The sequence below is a fragment of the Trachypithecus francoisi genome, unplaced genomic scaffold, assembly GCF_009764315.1.
Source record: "Trachypithecus francoisi isolate TF-2019V2 unplaced genomic scaffold, Tfra_2.0 Lachesis_group4, whole genome shotgun sequence".
In the NCBI taxonomy this organism is placed as follows: Eukaryota; Metazoa; Chordata; class Mammalia; order Primates; family Cercopithecidae; genus Trachypithecus; species Trachypithecus francoisi.
This window is the reverse complement of record NW_022681469.1, coordinates 127,609,779-127,630,750: the sequence shown is the minus strand read 5'-3', so window position 1 is coordinate 127,630,750 and position 20,972 is coordinate 127,609,779. Positions and strand designations below refer to the sequence as shown.

Below are 20,972 nucleotides of genomic sequence, written 5' to 3'. Positions count from 1 at the left end.
CGCCGCGCGGAGGAAGTGCTCTCTTGGCCGCCGCCGCCGCCGCCGCCGCCGAGGCCGCGCCGGAGGGGTTGGCCGAGCCGCGCTGCGGGGGCCGAGATGTTGTCCAGGCCGGGGCGCGAGGACGCGGGGGCTGGGAGCGCGCGGCGGCCGCGTGAGCCGCCCGAGCAGGAGCTGCAGCGACGTCGGGAGCAGAAGCGGCGGCGGCACGACGCGCAGCAGCTGCAGCAGCTCAAGCACCTGGAGTCCTTGTGAGTCCCGAGCTGCCGTCCGCGCGCGGCCCGTCTTCTGAAACCAGGGGCCGGGGGCGCGGGACGCGGTGGTGGGCCCCAGGCCGGGTCCTCCGAGCTCCCCCGAGCAGGCACGGGGGCCCGGGCCCAGCAGGAGCTTAGTGCGGGCGACCGATGTCGAGCGCCGCCGTCAAGGACTTCAAGTCCGTCCTCCTGATGGGGAACGAGGGGAGTTCAGGGAGCCAACTGCCGCTCGGCACCAAGCAGAATCTGACTTGGAAGGCCCTGCGATTCCCTAGTTCCAGGGAGTTCCAGGACACTCCAGATGACCCGGGAGAGTGTGGTATAAAGAAGATTCAAAAGTAGGGGAGGGAAATACGGCTTCCCTCTGCCTTTCTAAGTTCTTCAGCTGGACCACGAGTTAAATTGTCATAAGACAGATTAACAGGAGAAAAACTGTTTTAATTATGTACCCATGCACTGGAGGGGCACAAAAGTGGGAGACTGAAAGAAGGGCCAGGGAATAGGGGCGTGGTGCAGACGTTGTGGAAGGGTGAGGGGGGAGATGTATGGTGAATAAAGGTTGCTTTGTTATCCCGATGAGGCCTTCGGGCGATAAAAGTTGCCTCCAAGCAGCTCTCTTCCTGTTACAGAAACATTTACTACAGAAAATTTCCTTTATAGGTGTAAATTTCTCTTTACAACAGAAAGAGTCGAAAAATAATAAGAACAAAAGGAAAAACAGCAGAGTCATACTTTATTTTAGGCAATTGAGGGGTAGCTGAATAAGTTATCCTGTGTTGTTTGATTCTATTACTTATAACTCAAAGTCATCAATATGCTGGAGTGGCATGTTTGAGGATGGTGTATTCTTGTCGTTTGTAGTCATTTGTCAGGGTGGCTTTTCCTAAATTCTAACACAAACCTCGGGTGGAAAGTTCAGTCAGCAACTCTTTCAGTTCTTGTCCGTGATTCTATAGTTAGCTGCATAAAACAACCTTTTCTGAGTGTGGCATTCACTCAGTTATTCAAGAATTCGTTTCTGTTTTAGGCACTCCTAGTTACCTGTGCTAAGTAGGTGTTAAATTAAGTACAGCCTAAAGCTGCCTCCTTGAATATTTTAAGTTTAGCCTAAAAGTTTCTCTATACTTAGTGAACTGTAACCTAAGTGGATGTGTAAACAGACTGTAACCTACTGTTATAAGTACCTGAGTCTCAGACAGTCACAGCAGCTGATTTTCAGGCCGTCACAGGTGGTCAACCTTTGAAACCCTGTTCAAATAAGGCAGACGCCAGGCTGTATGGAATCCAGCTATTTCTCTACCTCACTTTGTTTTTCTGTACGTCACTTTCCTTTTCCTGTCCATAAATGTTATCCCACCAGGTGGCAGCCTCAGAGTTGCTCTGAACCTATTCTGGTTCTGGGGGTTCCCGCTTTGAAAACAGTTTTTTGCTCAAGTAAAGTTTAATTTGTCTACTTTTTTAAAAACATAATTCATATAAGGAAAGATCTTCAAAGAGTTAAAATCCTTTATAATTAACCTTCTAGGAGGTTTGATGTGAGATAAATTCCTATGTTGGGACCTGGCCTGCTCTTTTTCCAGCGTGGCCCGCTCTGAACTTTTCCCCTTAGCAGGGCAGGGGTTGCAGGATAGACTCTGCATTGTGCACATCCACGTTACAGGGCAGTCCTGACACTTTCAAGTCACTATGTGGCGCTCGTGGTCTCCCAGGAAAGTCCGGTGTTCAAAGGTCTTCCCTTAGCATAAGCACCAGCATGCCTGGCCCTGCCCAGCCCTCAGTGTATGTTAATTCCACTTATTTGTAGCTCAGAGAGCTTTTTCACAGATGAGAGAGATTATAACCTACTTTTACAGATGAAAAAACGGAGGAACAGTGGTTAAGTCACGTGATCAAGCATACATTGACCAGCTAACCAGCAAATCTAGAGCTGAACTCAGGTGTCTGACTGACTGGTGGGATTTTTCCAGTTTCTGAGATTTAAAACTGAATGAGCTGTTGAGAGATTTGCTTTGGCTAGCTCAGAATCTTGTTTGAGCTTTAAATTGTATTTATGCCAGAGTAATATGTAGTTTTAAAATTCAAATAGTACTAAAAATGCTACCAAAAACTAGCAATAGGCTGCCCGACTCATCAGTAACCACTCATATTCCCTGTGTCCCTCTTCCGCCTCCCAAACCAGGCTTCTCTGTATAAACTTTTAGGTTTTACTTCTGGGATTTAACTGTATATTTATTTATTTTTTATTTTTTACTTTTATTTTTATTTTTGAGACAGAGTCTCACTCTGTCGCCCAGGCTGGAGTGCAGTGGTGCAGTCTTGGCTCACTGCAACCTCCACTTCTTGGGTTCAAGTGATTCTCCTGCCTCAGGTTCCCAAGTACCTGGGACTACAGGCGCGCATCACATGCCCAGCTAATTTTTGTATTTTTAGTAGAGATGGAGATTCACCGTTAGCCAGGATGGTCTCGATCTCTTGACATAGTGATCTGCCCACCTCAGCCTCCCAAAGTGCTGGGATTACAGGCATGAGCCACCGCACCCACCAACTGTATATTCCTAAATTGCATATTTATACTGTTTACATCAATTCAACATCTTAGACATACCTATTAACTTCTTGTAGTAAGGATTTAGTTCTTTACCTACCCTTCTTGTTTATAATCTTCCAGTATAGATCTGTCATAGCAGTTTTTGCTAAACAAATGCTTAGTATTAACATTATTATAACTAGGCTGGGCTCTGTGGCTCATGCCTGTAATCCCACCACTTTGGGAGGTAGAGGTGGGAAGATTGCTTGAGGCCAGAAGTTCTAGACCAGCCTGGGCAACATTTATAGACCTTATCTCTGCAAAAAAGAAAAGAAAATAAATTAACCAGGTGTGGTGGTACATGCCTGTGGTTCCAGCTACTTGGGAGGCTGAAGTGGGAAGATCTGCTTGAGCCTGGGGGGGGGTTGAGGCTGCAGTGAGCCCTGGTTGCACCACTGCACTCCAGCCTGGGCAACAGAGTGATATCCTGTCTCAAAAGCAAACAAAAAATACAGTAATATAACTATGAATTATTACTCACTTTTGAGCCAAGTACTGTTCTCTGATTTATTTTGCTTTCTATATTATTGTTAACTTTTAAGTAGTTAATAAGAGTCTGTTTTTCACTTGCTTAATTTTCTACCGCTGTTTTTCTCCCAACGTCTCCAAAATCTGAGTACCATAAAGGTGAAAAGTTATCTTTCCTTACCTATCATAGGAGTCACAGCGGATACTCCTATAACAAAAGATAGGTCCACAAGAGAAAAGCATGACAAATATATTTAATCACAGTTTTATGTGACATGGGAACATTGAGAAAGGAAGCCCCAGAGACCCAGAGGAAACTATTTTTATGCTTAGTTTGGATGAAGAATGTATAGCAGTGTAGAAATATCACTGGACAAGAAAGGGTATAATACAGTGGTAATAGGGAAAAGCCCAGCAAGGCCTGTCTCTTCAGATTTTTCAGGCCTCTGTGTGCGATTACTTCCTCCCAGGTATGGGGCAGGACCCTTTCTGGAACGAGGGGTCCTGATCTATCAAACAAGGTAGGTCAGCTAATTTTTTTATGGCCAGCTCCGATGCAGAAAGGCAAGGAAATGTTAGGGTAATATTTGTAGGAGTTTATTATTATTGTTTTAAATATTAAAAAAAAAAAAGTTCCACTGAGATTTTATATTAAAAAAAAAATATATTAAAGTTATTTGTAGGTCTTCTGGCTTGCTTTTTGGGAGACTTGTTCTAGTTTTTATGGCCCATGTATGGAAAAGAGGAATTCTGGCCTCTCTGACTGCTTTGGGGAAGAAAGAAGGGCAGGAGACAGGAGGGCAAGAGAAGGTCAGAGAGCAACTTTCTTCTGAGGCCTTCTCTAATCTCATTTAGTTCAAAGTATTCAGCGTGCCAAAGCACCATACTTTGGGGTATCATTTTCTGAGCCCCAATAGTACTTTTTCCACACATAACTACATATCAGGTAATTAATCAGTTCATTTTTTACCTAGACTCTTCATTCTGTTGTCCTTCAGTACAATGGTTACTTTTTAAACCTGGTCCAGCAGTGGTCCTAGAGCATCCTTTCCCACTCTCCTATCTTGCATCTCATTCCTGGATTCCATGTCTTCCTCTTTATATGTTTACTCTCACATTTTACCAAAGCCAATTCTGCAACTTCCTATGAAAGAGTGCATTGGAGGTAAATTTTTTGATATCTTGCATATCTGAAGATGTCTTTATTCTATCCTAAAACTTGGTACATAATTTGACTAGGTATAAAATTACAGGTCAAAAATTACTTTGGGGCTGGGCGTGGTGGCTCACACCTGTAATCCCAACACTTTGGGAGGCCAAGGAAGGAGGATCATTTGAAGCCAAGAATTCAAGACCAGCCTGAGCAATAATGTGAGACCCTGTCTCTACAGAAATTTAAAAATTAGCCAGGCACAATGATATGGACCTGTAGTCCCAGCTACTCGGGAGGCTGAGGCAGGAGGAAAATAGTAACAACAATTTTCACTCAGTTTTGGTGACAGTACATCACTATCTTTTAGCTTCCAAAACTGCTAAGGAGTTTGATGCCATTCTGACTCCCTTTCTTTTATGTTACCTATTCAAGTTCACCTCACCCTTAAATGTTAAGAAACTATTTATTGCTGCCATCCTGAAGTTTCATGATGTCAGTCTTTTCCAATTGACTTTTTTTTTTAACTTTTATTTTAGGTTCAGGGGTACCTGTGTAGGTTTATTATATTTATTTCATCACCCAGGTACTAAGCCTAGTACCCAATAGTTATTTTTTCTGATGCTCACCCTCCACCCTCAAGTAGGTCCCAGTGTGTGTTGTTCCCCAGTGCAGTTGACCCTTTTTTCTTGACATGTCATAAATGCATTAACCACATACATCAATTTCTGTCTTATTTCCTCTCCTGAATTTTGTTTTTTCCTTCTGTTGATTTTCTGTTGCTCTGTCTCTTCTGTTTGTATTTTCATTGTACTTTGTAGAGGTATCTTTTTCTCTACTAAACATATTTTTTAATTGTTATATTTCTAAATCAAAAAGCTTTTTCTCATTCTGCAAGTTTTTTTTTTATAGCATCCTATTCCTGTTTCATAAGTGAAATATCTTCACTCATCTATGAGGATACTCACTCATTTTTCTTTTGTGTTGTCTTTTGTTCCCTACATTGCCTGTATTTCTTGTTTGCCTTTTCGATTTCTGTCTTCCATTTAGTAATTTTTTTTTTTTCTCTAATGTCTGAGTATCCTTGAATCTCAACCATATTTTGTTTTGTTTTGTGTTTTTTAGAGACAAGGTCTGGTTCTGTCACCCAAGCTGGAGCACAATGGCATGATCATAACTCACAGCAGCCTTGACTTCCTGGGCTCAAGTTAGCCCCCCTGAATCAGCCTGCAGAGTAGCTGGGACTGCAGGTGCACACTACGACACCTAACTAGTTTTTTTACACTTTTTTTTTAGAGACGGAATCTTACTATGTTGCCCAGGCTGGTCTTGAACTCCTGGCTTCAATGAATCCTCTCACTTCAGCCTCCCAAAGTGCTGGGATTACAGGCATGAGCCACTGCTCTGGCCTCAACTCATTTAAGAGTAGGTGCTATACCGCTCTTGTCAAGGGCAGCTGTGTAGGGGAGAGAAAAAAGAGAGAAGGTGGTGTTTGTTGATCAAATAGCTTCATGATAGAGTGCTCATGCTGCAGGGTACCCTTTTTGTCAAGAGACTTTCAAATGTCAGTAGTTGGAGATTTTTTTCTGGGGCTCCTAAGTTCCTCTAGAGAAGGGTCTTGAGTCTTCTGCCTGGGGGCCAGGGATCTCTGCCTGGCTGCCAGTGTTGCTGAGTTGAGGAGGCTAACCCTGCAGGCTTCTTCAAGTGTTGGGCAGGCAGCCTCCTGGCTGTAGGAAGGAAGCTGCATCTTTTGAAAACTGTTACTGCCTCCACCCCAAGAAGTCCATTGTGGTTTCCACTTTCCCAAATTTGTTAAAAACTTCCTCTGATGTTGCCTCCTTTTGGGATATCTTTATGGCCTTTTTATTTTTTCACTGTCATTTTTACAGTGTCTGGTGAAGGAGACAGATAAGCATGTTGGTCAGTTGGCCATGTTAAATGGGAAACCCCACAGTGCTGTTTTATAAATTGAATTCAAATCTTTTCATCCCTGATGTGATGGAGTCTCCTGAGTCTCCACCAGAGTTTTCCCTCAGTGACCCTGCCTGCCAGGCCCCTGAGGGCATCGGAGGCTTCCACCTGCTCCAGCACTCTCTGTCACTCAGTAGCTCCTGGACTGCCAGGCATAGCAGAATGGACCTTCTGGGTGTATGTGGCAGTTTCACCTCTGCCACACAGCCCCTTGGATGCAGCTGCAGGAACAGCTATGTGGAATGGAGTACACTTGCATTAGGGACTCTTCTCAAAGAAAACCCATCTCAACAGTCAACAGAAAGAGTAATTTGAAACACTTAACAAAAGATTTCTTACTCTACACACACTTGAGAAGACGGCGTGTCTCCCCTCAGATGTAACTAGTCTTCTTCCTACTCAGAGAAAGTTAGTACAGTGCAAATGACTAAGTAAGGCTTTTCAGATGGCACAAAGTAATGCACCTCGATCAACTTTTTTCTTTTTATCTTAAGAATTAACTGCAGCTGGACACAGTGGCTCATGTATACAATCCCAGTACTTTGGGAGGCCAAGACAGGAGGATTGCTTGAACCCAGAAGCCCGAGGCTGCAGTGAGCTGTGATCGTGCCACTGCACTCCAGCTTGGGTGACAGTGACTGCAGAGATAAATGCGTACCTCTTAACTGTCACACTGTAGAACCTAAACTGCACATAAACATACTTCAGTTTTCTAATCTGTATTTAGTAGTTAAATACTACTTTGAGAAATATCTTTTTGAGTATACTACATTAATGAATTGTTCAGCCCTAGGAAACAGCATGAACCACCCTTCTTTAAACTTGTGAAAACACTTGTAAAATGGACTCTGGGAATGCCATTACTGATATTTCCAAATGTGCAATTGCGTCACACTCATTTTCATCTTGACAAGAAGAGTTACTTTTTTTTTCAGAATTTGGATCTCAGTTTGATTGGCCATATATTTTTTGCATAATGCTTGTGACTCGAACGGATTCATTTACTGGATTTTTGGATTTATAGACTTTACTGTCAAGCTCCTTCTAGTCTCTATGCATAAGGTGTAGCGTCAATGCTTCTAATGAATGGCCACAGATAAACTGTATCATCCTCACAAGCTGTGCAGATTTCTATGGTTTTTGCTCCGTTAGGCCTATTTCATGCCACAGATTTTTGTTAGAAATATTTTAAGCATCTACTTTGGGAAAGCACTGTACCACACTTACAAAGCTAATCCTGTGAATACACACTTGTTTACTATCTAATCTTCAGGGAACACATCCAGGATTAGTAGTATTTCTCATCCATTGTCCATCAAGTTACTTTTTCCCACATCTTATAGAAGGGGAGAATGAATTTTTTTTTTTTTTTTTTTTTTTTTTAAAGACAGAGTCTCATTCTGTCTCCCAGGCTGGAGTGCAATGGCGTGATCTCAGCTCACTGCAACTTCTGCCTCCCAGGTTCTTCTGCCTCAGCCTCCTGAGTAGCTGGGATTACAGGCGTCCGCCACCACACTCAGCTAATTTTTGTATATTTAGTAGAGACAGGGTTTCACCATGTTGGCCAGGCTGGTCTCAAAATCCTGACCTCGAGATCTGCCCGCCTCAGCCTCCCAAAGTGCTGGGATTACAGGCGCGAGCCACCACGCCCGACTGAATGAAAATTATTTCACTTTTTCCTTAGTCTATTCTTGACTCCCTTTTCCAATACTCATTGTCTTCTAAAGGGTCCCTTAAACTATGCATAAGACAAGAGTCCGAATGAAGAAAACATTAAATCATTGTTTCTGTATGTTGCAGTTATTCTGAAGTATTAAAATGAGAGAGCCAGGTGTCATGGTGCCATGGTACACGACGGTAGTCCCAGCTACTCAGGAGGCTGAAGTGGAAGGATTGCTTGAGGTCAGGGGTTTGAGACCAGCCTAGGCAATACAACAAGACCCTGTCTCGAAAAAAAAAAAAAGTACTGCCCTAAAGGTTTAAAGGGTCAAGGGACAGACCTGAGCTAAAAATATTTGCAGATTACTCTTTTGGGAGGAGGTACAAACCGCTTTAGGAGCCCGAGAGTTGCTCTTTGAGTGCACAAACACCTTGCCTTCAGAATTTCCTTCCCATCTCGCTGCCTGTCCCATCTGGAGACTTGCGTGCTCAGCATTCTGGGTCTCCTCTGGGTTCAGTCCCTGGATGGCAGGTGCCACCGAGCACAGGGAGGAGAAGCGTTCTGCTCCTCTCAGGTGATTGCTTGTCTGCAAATCAGTGATAAAAGCTTACTGTTGCTAAAATCTCTGCTTACAAATCCTACAGCCCCTTTTTTGCAGTAACTTGATGTGTTATGTTTACATTAACATAGTTGATAAGGTTTTGTTTTTTGTTTTCCAGTTATGAAAAACCTCCTCCTGGGCTTATCAAGGTTAGTGTGAAGTTTGTACTCTTAGTTATTCCACTAGACATACTTGTAGACTTAGTAGCTTGTGATGAAAAATGATTGCATGATATTTAAATCTCCTTTTACCAAAAGCCTATTTCTTTCCTGCAGATGACTGAGGGGTCATAATTTTTAGTTTTGTCACAAGCCACTGCTTTTGCAGAAATTTCATCAGCCATGTTTCCCTTCCCCAAAGAACCAGGGCAGGCCCATGTGGATTCCTTGGCCTTGCCCCTCTTCTCTCTTGCTGGGGACGGCATCTCTATGCTCCTTTTCCTTGTCGGCCTCACCCAGCTCAGCCCCTCAGTCCATCCTGTGCCGGTTTCTTGAGCTCAGCAGCTCAGAGAGCAGTAAACTCTGAGGAGACCCGACAGCTCATCCAGTCCCACTCTCCGGTGCAGGCATCCCTCCTGCAGCTCCCTGGCCACAGCACCAGGGTGTGTGCGCACGAGGGAGACTTAGAGTGGCAGGCCACAGCAAAGAAAACTTGCTGTTTCATAACTCTCAATGAAGAAATATTCTTTAAAAACATTAGTCCGTTGTAAATTTAATACTCATAGAAACTTGAAAAAAATCCAAGTTTAAAAACACATTAATTGTAAATGCAGTTATTGAGTGGCAAAAATGCACATCAGAGATACAGCATGCATATGACTGTAAAATATGACAGGGCCTTCAGGGTATAATAAGCTATAACAGGCCATTTCTATTATTCCAGGAAGCCTGGTTTACTTTAATTCTACATTTTGAGGTAGTGAAACTTTTTTGTTTTTAATCTGAAATCTAACTTGGAGCTTACCACTCATTGCTATATAAGGACAGATTTTTCTGCTTCACCGGTAACTTTTCTCTAAGAACAGCTACATTGTTTTTGGTATAATTATGTTGGTACATTTGTTTCTTGTTTTTTCAGTCGGGTGTAGCTTGTCTTTTTTTCTAGTTTTGAGGGTAACTAAGATATTGTTGGCACCAGAAGCCCAGGAAAAAGCCAGGCGATGGTGGCTCCAAGGGGAGCAGGAGAGAATCCCAGCACTGTCTTGCCATGCTGTTCATACCTGTTCCCTTTTTTAGGAAGATGAGACTAAGCCAGAAGATTGCATACCAGATGTACCAGGCAATGAACACGCCAGGGAATTTCTGGCTCATGCACCAACTAAAGGACTTTGGATGCCACTGGGGAAAGAAGTCAAAGTGATGCAGTGTGAGTGTGGGAGAGTTTCCCTAATCCATGCAACTTACACGCCGCGAAGGGTGTTTACTTCTTTTATTTAACTTGTTCTCATCACAGCCCTCTTATAGCCAAGGCATGTTCTCCATCTTCTAGATGAGGAAGCATCCACCCCACCCCTTACCCCCGTGCCATGTGAAGACAAAGAAAGAGGGCTGTCATCTTAAGCCAGGAAAAAAGCTCTCACCACAAACCCACCTTGCTGGGACCCTGATCTCAGATTTCTAACCTACAGAATGAATGAGAAAACCAGTTTCTTCTGTTGTTTAGGCCACTCAGTATACGGCATTTTGTTATGTCAGCCCAAGCTGACTAAGACACCATCTTTCTGCAAGTTCCCTTAGCCTCTCTCCTATGCTGGGTCACCCATTTTCCCGTGTCTTGAGTCTTCTTTATTATTATATTCTCTCCTTATGGTATAACAAATCCTATGGCAGTTACCTTCAAAATGGGTTTATAGGAGATAAAAATGTCAAGACCTTTACTTTTCTGGAATTGTCTTTGACAGATTTTTAACTTTACCAGGATATTGAATTCTAATTTAAAAATCAGTTTCCTTAAGAATTTTGATGGGAGTGCTTCATTGCCTTCAACATTTGTTAAGAGCACAGACAACATGCCTCAGAATTCATTATCTATCAGTTTTTCTTCTTTGGGTGGGTTATATTTTCCCAGAGAAGGCTCCCACGTGGAGGGAAAGCCATGCTATGAGTGTTCTGGGAGCCGAGTGGAAGGAGTCTGGAAATGGGTCCATCTGCTTTTCATTCATTCATGTGACCCTTTGTGGCACTGTAGCAGCTTCCTTCAGACCTACCTGATGTCTCCCTGTTCTCCCTGGCCAGAGACCCTCTGTTTTACCTTTTCCATACATTAAACAACCTTCTACCAGGGTCGGGGAAACAGGGTCTCACTCTGTCACCCGGGCTGGAGTACAGTGGTGCCATCACAGCTTTCTGCAGCCTCAGCCTCCCAGAATCAGGTGATCTCACCTCAGCCTCCGAGATAGCCGGGACTACAGGTGTGCGCCACCAGGCTCAGCTAATTTTTTTGTATTTTTGTAGAGATAGGGTTTCACCATGTTGCCTAAGCTAGTCTCGAAGTCCTGGCCTCAAGCAGTCTGCCCGCCACTTCCTCCCAAAGTGCTAGGATTACAGGTATGAGCCACTGTGCCCAGTCAACATTAATATTCTAAGAGAACTTGTGATTTTGTTTACTTATAATAAGTGACAGCTTTGAACAGACTCAACCTGAGAAAGAAGCTTTTATAATGTCTAAAATAGTAAATGAGAAGCAGAGATACTTTATGAAAACATTTACTCTGAAAAATATACTGAGACACACTTTTTAAAAAATGTACCTTTTGGGCCGGGCGTGGTTGGTCACGCCTGTAATCCCAGCACTTTGGGAGGCCGAGGTGGGCGGATCACCTGAGGTTAGGAGTTCAAGACCAGCCTGGGCTACATGACAAAACCCCGTCTCTACTAAAAATACAAAAATTAGCTAGGTGTGGTGGTGCCCACTTGAAATCCCAGCCACCCAGGAGGCTGAGACAGAAGAATATCTTGAACCCAGGAGGCAGAGGTTGCAGTGAGCCGAGATCACGCCAGTGGACTCCAGCCTGAGTGACAGAGCAGGACTCTATCTCAAAAAAAAAAAAAAAAAAACACTTACCTTTTGAAGTAATTTTCCATTGGATTGTTTCATAAATACTTGGTGATAGAATATTATTCCTAAAGGTATAAGACTAAAGAATGCTTGGGAAAGCAATTAGTTTACCTCTGTTTCTGGGATCTTACATGGCTTGTCCATAATTATATTTTGTTTTAGAATTGGAGTTCAATGAAGAAAAACTTGAATATATTCTGCTGATTCTCTATCGAGTAGGTGAAACTGGGTTATCTTACAGAAATATTTCTTTTTGTTTTTAGGCTGGCGTTGCAAACGGTATGGTCACCGAACGGGCGACAAAGAATGCCCTTTCTTTATCAAAGGCAACCAAAAGTTAGAGCAGTTCAGAGTGGTAAGTAAAGTCCCAGAGTGTCAATTTACATTTATCAGAAATAGTGAAAATCAGTGAAGCAGAAAGTCACCAGTGAACTGAACGTTCGCATAAAATACATTCCCTGAAGCCCTTTGACCAAAGTGTGTGATGCTAACTACATGCTTATTAAATTACATTTGTATGACAAATTAGCTCTTCAACAAAAAAAGGAATTCTTATTAAAGTGGTCTTTGCTTATAACTTGGAAGAGTGATTTTTTTTTTTTTTTTTTTTTTTTTTTTTTTTTTTTGAGACGGAGTCTCGCTCTGCCGCCCAGGCTGGAGTGCAGTGGCCGGATCTCAGCTCACTGCAAGCTCCGCCTCCCGGGTTTACGCCATTCTCCTGCCTCAGCCTCCCGAGTAGCTGGGACTACAGGCGCCTGCCACCTCGCCCGGCTAATTTTTTGTATTTTTTTTTTAGTAGAGACGGGGTTTCACCGTGTTCGCCAGGATGGTCTCGATCTCCTGACCTCGTGATCCGCCCGTCTCGGCCTCCCAAAGTGCTGGGATTACAGGCTTGAGCCACCGCGCCCGGCCTTTTTTTTTTTCTGAAACAGACATTATTATCTATTCAACCCCCCTTTTTAAAATTTACTATGTAAAAAGTCGTGTTTCATAACTAAAATCAGGGATTTAATTTCCCAGTCTTTAAAGAGTACGTCTTTAAATTGTAAGATTAAAGTGTCCGTATATTTTTTCTTTAGATGACGGTTACTTCCTGTATTTTTCTTTTGTTTGGTTTTGAGGTGGCAGTGTTACAGCTCTGTGACTGCTCCTGCAGAGCAGGGCTACCCCAAAGACAGTGTGCTGAGAGTAGCCATTTCCTGTATTTTTCTAATTGGAAAATCCTTTTTTTAGCTTAAATGAGTTTTCAGTGATGTGACCTAGAACATGTTGAACATGCAGCTACATCAAACAGAAAAAAAAATAAGCTGGTTTTCATAACATAAGCATTTCATTGTATTTAACTTGTGGTCCATGAAGCCTAACCAAACCTTAACCTTCTCTGACGCTTAAGGCACATGAAGATCCCATGTATGACATCATACGAGACAATAAACGACACGAAAAGGACGTAAGGTGAGGTCATCCTGGTGATAACAATATCCTCTTAAAGTTTTAAAATTACATAAAGTTGGAGAAAACCACTCTAGTGTTAGAGGAATGGTGCAGTAAACATGGTACTTCAATTGTGAAAATATGTGGAGTGCAGGAGTCATGGCTGAAAAGGCCAGTGTTGGGAATAAGCAGGCCAGCCTTCTCCTTGGGTTAGCTTAAAGCCATGGGCTTGATCCAGCTCTCTGGCCACTGCAGTTGATGTTGGCAACCCATGTGCTGTCTACTTGTACAGTACAATTGAAACTTTCATATGATTCAGTTTATCTTCTCCAAAGTCTTTAGGGATCTGAGCTTTTGTTAAAAATTATACTTAGGCCAGGCTCAGTGGCTCACATCTGTAATCCTAACACTTTGGGAGGTCGAGGCCAGTGGATCGCTGAAGTCCAGGCGTTTGAGACCAGCCTGGGCCATATGGCAAAAACCCCATCTTTACAAAAAAATTTAAAAATAAAAATTAGCCAGGTATGGCAGCATGCACCTGTAGTTCCAGCCACTCAGGAGGATGAAGTGGGAGGATCTACTTGACCCCAGGAGGTTGAGGTGGCAGTGAGCCATGATTGTACCACTGCACTCCAGCCTAGGTGACAGAGGAAGAGCCTATCTCTTAAAAAAAAATAAATAAATAAATAAAATAAAAGTAGACATGATTAGAGAAAGGTGGAAAAAATTGGAGGGTTTTTTCAAATTGGTGGCATGATAACTGTTAAAGATGTAGATTAAAAAATTGAGCAGTAGGGGAATGGTTTAGTAAAGTATGCGTCTGTTAGAAATTACAATTGTAGGCCGGGCGCAGTGGCTTAAGCCTGTAATCCCAGCACTTTGGGAGGCCGAGGCGGGCGGATCACGAGGTCAGGAGATTGAGACCATCCTGGCTCACACGGTGAAACCCTGTCTCTACTAAAAAATGCCAAAAAACTAGCCGGGCGAGGTGGCGGGCGCCTGTAGTCCCAGCTACTCGGGAGGCTGAGGCGGGAGAATGGCGTGAACCCGGGAGGCGGAGCTTGCAGTGAGCCAAGATCGCACCACTGCACTCCAGCCCAGGCGACAGAGCAAGACTCCGTCTCCAAAAAAAAAAAAAAAAAATTACAATTGTAAGAACTGTGGAGACATGAGAAATGTCTAGAACAATAAAAATACAAAATGGCTTGTACACTGGTTACAGTCACGTAAAGTAGGCATTCAGGTGGAGAAGAATGGAGAAAACAGGTAAAAAGAAAAATGCTGTCTTTGTGACATGGTTATTCATCTTCCGCCTATACTGCTTTTGAATGACATATTTAAGAAACTATAAGTTAAAGCTAAAACTCACTGTTCTTTGATCAATTTTGAATGTTTAGGATACAGCAGTTAAAACAGTTACTGGAGGATTCTACCTCAGATGAAGATGGGAGCAGCTCCAGTTCCTCTGAAGGTAAAGAGAAACACAAGAAAAAGAAGAAGAAAGAAAAGCATAAGAAAAGAAAAAAAGAAAAGAAAAAGAAGAAAAAACGTAAGCACAAATCTTCCAAGTCAAATGAGAGTTCTGACTCAGAGTGACAAGGATGTGACTTGTTCAACATTCTCTTCTCAAACACTGACCAAGGAACAGAGGAAGATGCAGTCAGAGAAAGTAGCAGGATAGAGATGCCAAGAGAGGAGGATACGTGGGTCACAGCAGTGAGCTCCCACCCGCCTTCCAGTGAAGATGTGACCCCAGGAGAGGGAGTGTCTCCTTCCAAGTGCTAGCTCTGGACAGCCGCTGATTTTAGGTAGGAAAGTTTCTTTGGTGTTGTCCTCCCTGCTGGTCACATGAGTTTACGATTCCTTTGAAATGTCTCCCGCAGGATGGCAGGACTGGGGGAGTCTCTGAGGTGTGTCTTCCATGCCCTCCCACAGCTTGTGCCCTCCACAGTGTGGACTCAGGTCCCACAGATATCAGGCTGGAGTCTTCTCTGTTGTTAAGAATAATAAAAGCTCATTATTTATTTTTTAAATGGAATATATTTATTTATGAATAATACATAAGTACAAATAATACATAATATAAATTTAAAAGGTACATAAAATTTAATCATGAAAACTCTTCTTTCTTCCTTTCTACTCCACTTACTTTCCCCAATGTCTACCAGTGGTACTAGTTTCTTGTGAATATTTTATATATCACAGGTAAGTACAGGGCTTTTCTTACACAAATGCTATCCACATGCACTCACACATAGTTACATTTTAAACTTAGAAGTATGAACCTTACAGTGGTCAGTAGCTAAGGGGGGTTGGATCCAGGACCACCTCCCTCAATCCCTCACAGATACCAAAATCTGTGGATGCCCAAGTCCTTTATATTAAATGGCGTGCTATTTGCCTGTTGCCTACATACATCTTCCCATATACTGTAATTCATCTGTAGATTACTTATAACACCTAATACAATGTAAACAGTTGTTATAATGTATTGTTTAGGGAATAATGGCAAGAGAGAGTCTGTGCATGTTCCATAGAAACAGAACTATCCATTTATTTTTTTGAATATTTTCTATCTGTAGTTTGATGAATTCACGAATGTAGAACTTGCTGATAGGGTGGGCCCACTGTTTTTATATATCGAGTATATTTGGCTTTACTGCCATATCAGAATGGTACATTTGTATTTACCTGACATGATTTGTTGATCGGGGGCTAGGGAGTTCTTAAAACAATGAAAAACCTTGTATGGCTGCATTCTACTTCACTTGCTTTCTACTACCAAAGTCCTACAATTTTCACAGAGTGACTAAGAAAAAGTTTAGGAACATACAGGGATTTCCATACTGGGTCAGGTACCCACATCCCAAAATCTCTCTCCCTTTCTTTCTCTTCCTGTTGCCTGACCACAGCCCACCCGTGCCCTTGTAGCTGAGACTAGGCCACAGTAGAAGCATCTTAGGAGGCCAGGGTGTGTCAGTCTATGAAGCTGGATCTTGCTCATAGGCAAGTGTGTTTCTCTGTGGCCAACACTGGACTCTTGATGCTTTAGGCACTCAGTCAGGGTCCCAGAAACTCACTCCCATTTTTTGCCACTTTTCCTGGAGTTTGGCTTCCCTCCTTTTTAAGGAGCAGCCAAGCCAGGCCCAGACTGACACTTCTCCAGCTCTCAGCAGTCAGTGCTACTATTCTTGACCTTGGAATACAACCTGAATGGGTTTTCACACAATCAAGAATGGGATGGCCAGGACTTATTATTTCTGAAAACTGTAAGGCCAGTGGATTCGGCCTTGCCTTACACTTACCCTTGTCATGCAGAACACAGGCCATCTGTCCTCTGCCATGTGCTCAGCATTTCCCACCCAGGTACAGCCGGTCCTCTTCTTCCAGGAACTGGCTACTGTCCCTCCGCAATCCCATTCATGATAAAAGCATTCTTACACAACATGAGAGGTGCTGCATCGATAATTCTCAAGCCTTCGAGGCATCCAGATCAACTAAAGATGCAGATTCCTGGCCGGGCGCGGTGGCTCAAGCCTGTAATCCCAGCACTTTGGGAGGCCGAGACGGGCGGATCACGAGGTCAGGAGATCGAGACCATCCTGGCTAACATGGTGAAACCCCGTCTCTACTAAAAATACAAAAAAAAAAAAAAAACTAGCCGGGTGAGGTGGCAGGCGCCTGTAGTCCCAGCTACTAGGGAGGCTGAGGCAGGAGAATGGCGTAAACCCAGGAGGCGGAGCTTGCAGTGAGCTGAGATCCGGCCACTGCACTCCAGTCCGGGCGACAGAGCGAGACTCCTCCTCCTCAAAAAAAAAAAAAAAAAAAAAGATGCAGATTCCTGTGCTCCACTCAAAAACTACCAGAATTTTCCATTTCCTAGGTCTGGGGTGAATCTGGGAATCTACCTTGCTAACAAGTGATGCTGACACTGTTGGTTCAGGAACCCCACTTGGAGAAGCTGTGCTCTAGATCTCTATCCTCTTACTGAAGCCTTCTTCCACTTCCTGCTTTAACTGGAACCTAGCTGTCCACCCCTGCAGCCCTTGCAAGTGAATTGCTATCCCTTCTCTCTCACTGGTTTTCTCTGTCTTCTCTGTTTCTGGCCTAGATTCTGGGGAACATCACTTCAGCCTGTCATCTCCCCTGACCTGTGATCCTTTTGTCCAGCTCTCCCAAAAGAAACTTCAATTAAAATCTTTCACTTCTGCATATTGTAAATACAGACTGCATGGGGAAAACACATACCCATGTGGATTGATGCCCCCACAAATTCATCATCTCTAAACTCAAATATTTGAGAACTGACCCCAAAATGCTGACTGGCAAACCAAAAGCTTGTTAGTCATCTATTTAAACCTTCTTCGTTCTCAGGCATTCCCTTCAGGTTCTGCATTTTCTACTCCTGTCCAGGAAGACAATATCAGCCCTCAGACCTCCCCTCACTAATGCAGCCTACCATCTCACCATCGTGGTGTGCATGTTAGGCAAAATTCTAAAATGGCCCATGATCTCTCCCCCTAATCTTCAGTACTGTTAATAGGATGCATTTTACTCCTGTGACTGGATTATGTTACCAGTACAAGGAGAGGGAGACCATCTGGATGTTCCTAATCAAACCATGAGAGCCATATGGAACTCCAGAGTTGTCTATGGCTAATAATCAAAGAGGAAGTAAGAGAGTCCAAGCCTGTGAAAGATTCCACACATCATCACTGGCTTTAAAGTTGAAGGGCCACATGGTGAGGGATGCAGCAGACTCTCATCAAATGTTCCTCACTAACAGCCAGCAAAGAAATGGAGCTGTCAGTCCTACAGCCGAAAGTAACTGAATTCTGCCACCCTCAATGATTCTGGATGCATATCCTTCCCCAGAGCCTCCAGATGGAAGCCCACCTCTGCTGACACCTTGGGTTGGGGCTTGTGAGATGCAAGGTCGAGAGCCCAGTTGAGCCTGCTCAAGTTTCTGACCTACACCACCATGAGGTAATCAGTGGTGGTGGTTTTGACCTTTTACTTTTGTGGGAAAGTGTTAATGCAGCAACAAACTGATCCAGAAGTTTAATGAGCTTTCCCTCCTCCTCTCAGGCCAGTCCATCACCTGTGCTCTGGACCCCACCATCAGCCAGCAGTAGGGGGCAGTAGCTGGAGCACTGGCCCTGCATCCAGACTGCCTGGCTTTGAATCCCAGCTTGCTAGCTGTGGAGTTGCTCCACCTCTCTGTGCCTCCATGTCCTTTACTGATCATATCTACCTCCTAGACTCCTCATGAGAATAAGGGGACTTGATATGCATAAAGCATTTAGAGCAGGGTGTGGCACATCTCAACTCTAAATGAATGTTACCTGCTCCTGCTGCTACTGGTACTGCTGTCACCATCATCTGATCCTTGGGGAGCTTCCTCCTTTATCCCATGTCACTCACATCTTGAATCTCTTCCTTTCTATTGTGATCTTGCCAACAGTATTTAAAAACTTTTAAAATTGTAAAATACATGCGCATAAAGAGTTCACAATTCTGAGCCATTCAAGAATAAAAAGTGAAAGAAGAGTCTACTTATGATGCTTTGATACAGCACTCCAGATCCTGATCAAAATGCATCAGTAAACACAGATGAACAGGAAGGGTTTTGAATTGTTAGTTTCACATAACAGATAAACACCAGGAATGCTGTTCTGTGACCCCATTTCACTCTATGTTGGTAATCTTACTGCTCACAACAAGCTTCAGGCGGCTACAAAATCCCTCAGTTTGAATGTGCCATGATTCACTTAACCATTAATCTATTTATCACAATTCATTTGTCTCGTATTTCTCATTCCTACAAGTAAGACTGAAAAGAAAATCTTGGGTAAATATCTCGTGTACATGTGCAAGTATTTCAATAGGAGAGTTTCATAATAAGGCAATTGCGTATTTTAATTGTTACATATACTACCAAATGAGTCAATGCTGTGGTTTGATTATGTCTCCCAGAATTCATATGTTGGAAACTTAATTCCTAGTGCAAAAATATTAAGAGGTGGGGCCTTAAATAAATGATTATGCCATGAGAGCTCTGTCCTAACAAATGACTTAGTGCTATTATCTCGTGAGTGGGTTACTTATCTCTAGTGGGCTTGTTATAAAGTGGCCCTTTGTTCCACATGCTCACAATTCCATGCTTTTCTCTATTTTTTTTGAGGCGGAGTCTCCCTCTGTCACCCAGGCTGGAATGCAGTGGCGTGATCTCGGCTCACTGCAATCTCCACCCCCCAGGTTCAAGCAATTCTCCTGCCTCAGCCTCCTGAGTAGCTGGGATTACAGGCGTGCACCACCACGCCTGGCTAATTTTTGTATTTTTAGTAGAGACGGGGTTTCACCATGTTGGTCAGGCTGGTCTCAAATTCCTGACCTCGTGATCCATCCGCCTCGGCCTCCCAAAGTGCTGGTATTACAGGCGTGAGCCACCATGCCTGGCCTCTCTCCCTTTAAAAGCAGTCCTGTCTTGGCCAGGCACATTGGCTCATGCCTGTAATCCCAACACTTTGGGAGGCCAGGGTGGGTGGATCACTTGAGGTCAGGAGATCAAAACCAGCCTGACCAATATGGTGAAACCCCGTCTCTACAGAAAACATAAAAATTAGCCAGGCGTAGTGGTGGGCACCTGTAATCTCAGCTAGTCGGGAGGCTGAGGCAGGAGAATTGCTTGAACCCAGGAGTTGGAGGTTGCAATGAGTCAAGATTGTTCCATTGCACTCCAGCCTGGGTGACAGAGTAAGACTCTGTCTAAAAAAAAAAAAACACCATTTCTATTAATTAGGGCTGCACTCTCATCACCTCATTTAACCTTAATTACCTCTTTAAAGGCCATAGCTCCAAATACACCTTGGGGGTTGGGACTTCAACAAATGAATTTGGGAGAAATACAATTCAGTCCATAACACCTGATGCCACCTAAAGAGCTCTTCCAAGGACCATCATTACTTCATTGTTATCAGATCTACCAGATCCTCTCTAGTCCTTTCTTTGATTTGTTTGGCCTTTGACTTTTTGGGACACTTTTTCTTGAAAGATCCTCAACATTGGATTTCATGGTTCCTCTCTTCCAGGTTCTCCACCTAACTACTTCAGTGGCTGCTCCTTCCTAGTCTCCCTTATAAGTCTTGGCCTCCATCCTTTAAATATCAATGTTTCTCACAGTTCTGGCCTAGGCCTTCTATGCACTCTTCTGTGATCTCATCCATTTTCATGGCTTCAAATATCATCAATATTCTGATGACACCAGCCCAGAACTCCCTCAAGCCCTGGGTGTATCCACTTAGATGTCCCATGGGGACCACACCATCTACCCCCTTACAAACATATTACCTTCAGCATCTTTTCATCTAACAGCCACCTCAGTGCCTGAGTCAGAAACCTACCGTAGGCTCCCAGAGGTGGTCAGGTGCCCCTCCCCTGTGCTTCAATACCCAGAATAGCCAGCACACTAGTGCAAACATTTCCTTGCCTCGCTGCCCACAAGTCTTGAAGCTTCTTGAGCATACAGATTATTCTACGTGTTGTATGCTAAGCTTCTAACACAATGCATAACACATAGCGGTTTTCAATACAAAGTTATTGCATGTATACAGAAATGGTCCAGTTGGAACACGACTTCGAAGCAGTGGTGGATGCTATGTTGCCCCACCCTTATCTAACCCTACCCCACTCCCACTTTAGCATGCAAGTGCTTACCCTCCCAACAGCCAACAGTTTGCACTCACTTCCCATTTCTACAGATTGCCCATGCCTGAAGAGGAAGAGGGATGCCT

The 20,972-nt window shown here is 43.6% G+C and overlaps 1 protein-coding gene across 1 annotated transcript; it reads left to right on the top strand.

The window, feature by feature from the left end:
- Nucleotides 1–15,212, top strand: RP9 (RP9 pre-mRNA splicing factor). Its single transcript, XM_033193458.1, has 6 exons — nt 1–248; nt 8,807–8,837; nt 9,924–10,053; nt 12,009–12,100; nt 13,139–13,200; nt 14,577–15,212. The coding sequence occupies exons 1-6, from the start codon at nt 97–99 to the stop codon at nt 14,773–14,775; spliced, it is 666 nt and encodes a 221-aa protein (XP_033049349.1). The 5' UTR covers nt 1–96; the 3' UTR covers nt 14,776–15,212.
- Nucleotides 15,213–20,972: the final 5,760 nt, after the last annotated feature.

Excerpts from the sequence above, each read along its gene's own strand:
- RP9 (XM_033193458.1), top strand. The coding sequence starts at position 97 with ATGTTGTCCAGGCCGGGGCGCGAGGACGCGGGGGCTGGGAGCGCGCGG. Across the intron at positions 249-8,806 it reads CTCAAGCACCTGGAGTCCTT|TTATGAAAAACCTCCTCCTG; the intron begins GTGAGTCCCGAG and ends TTTGTTTTCCAG. Across the intron at positions 10,054-12,008 it reads AGAAGTCAAAGTGATGCAGT|GCTGGCGTTGCAAACGGTAT; the intron begins GTGAGTGTGGGA and ends TTTTGTTTTTAG.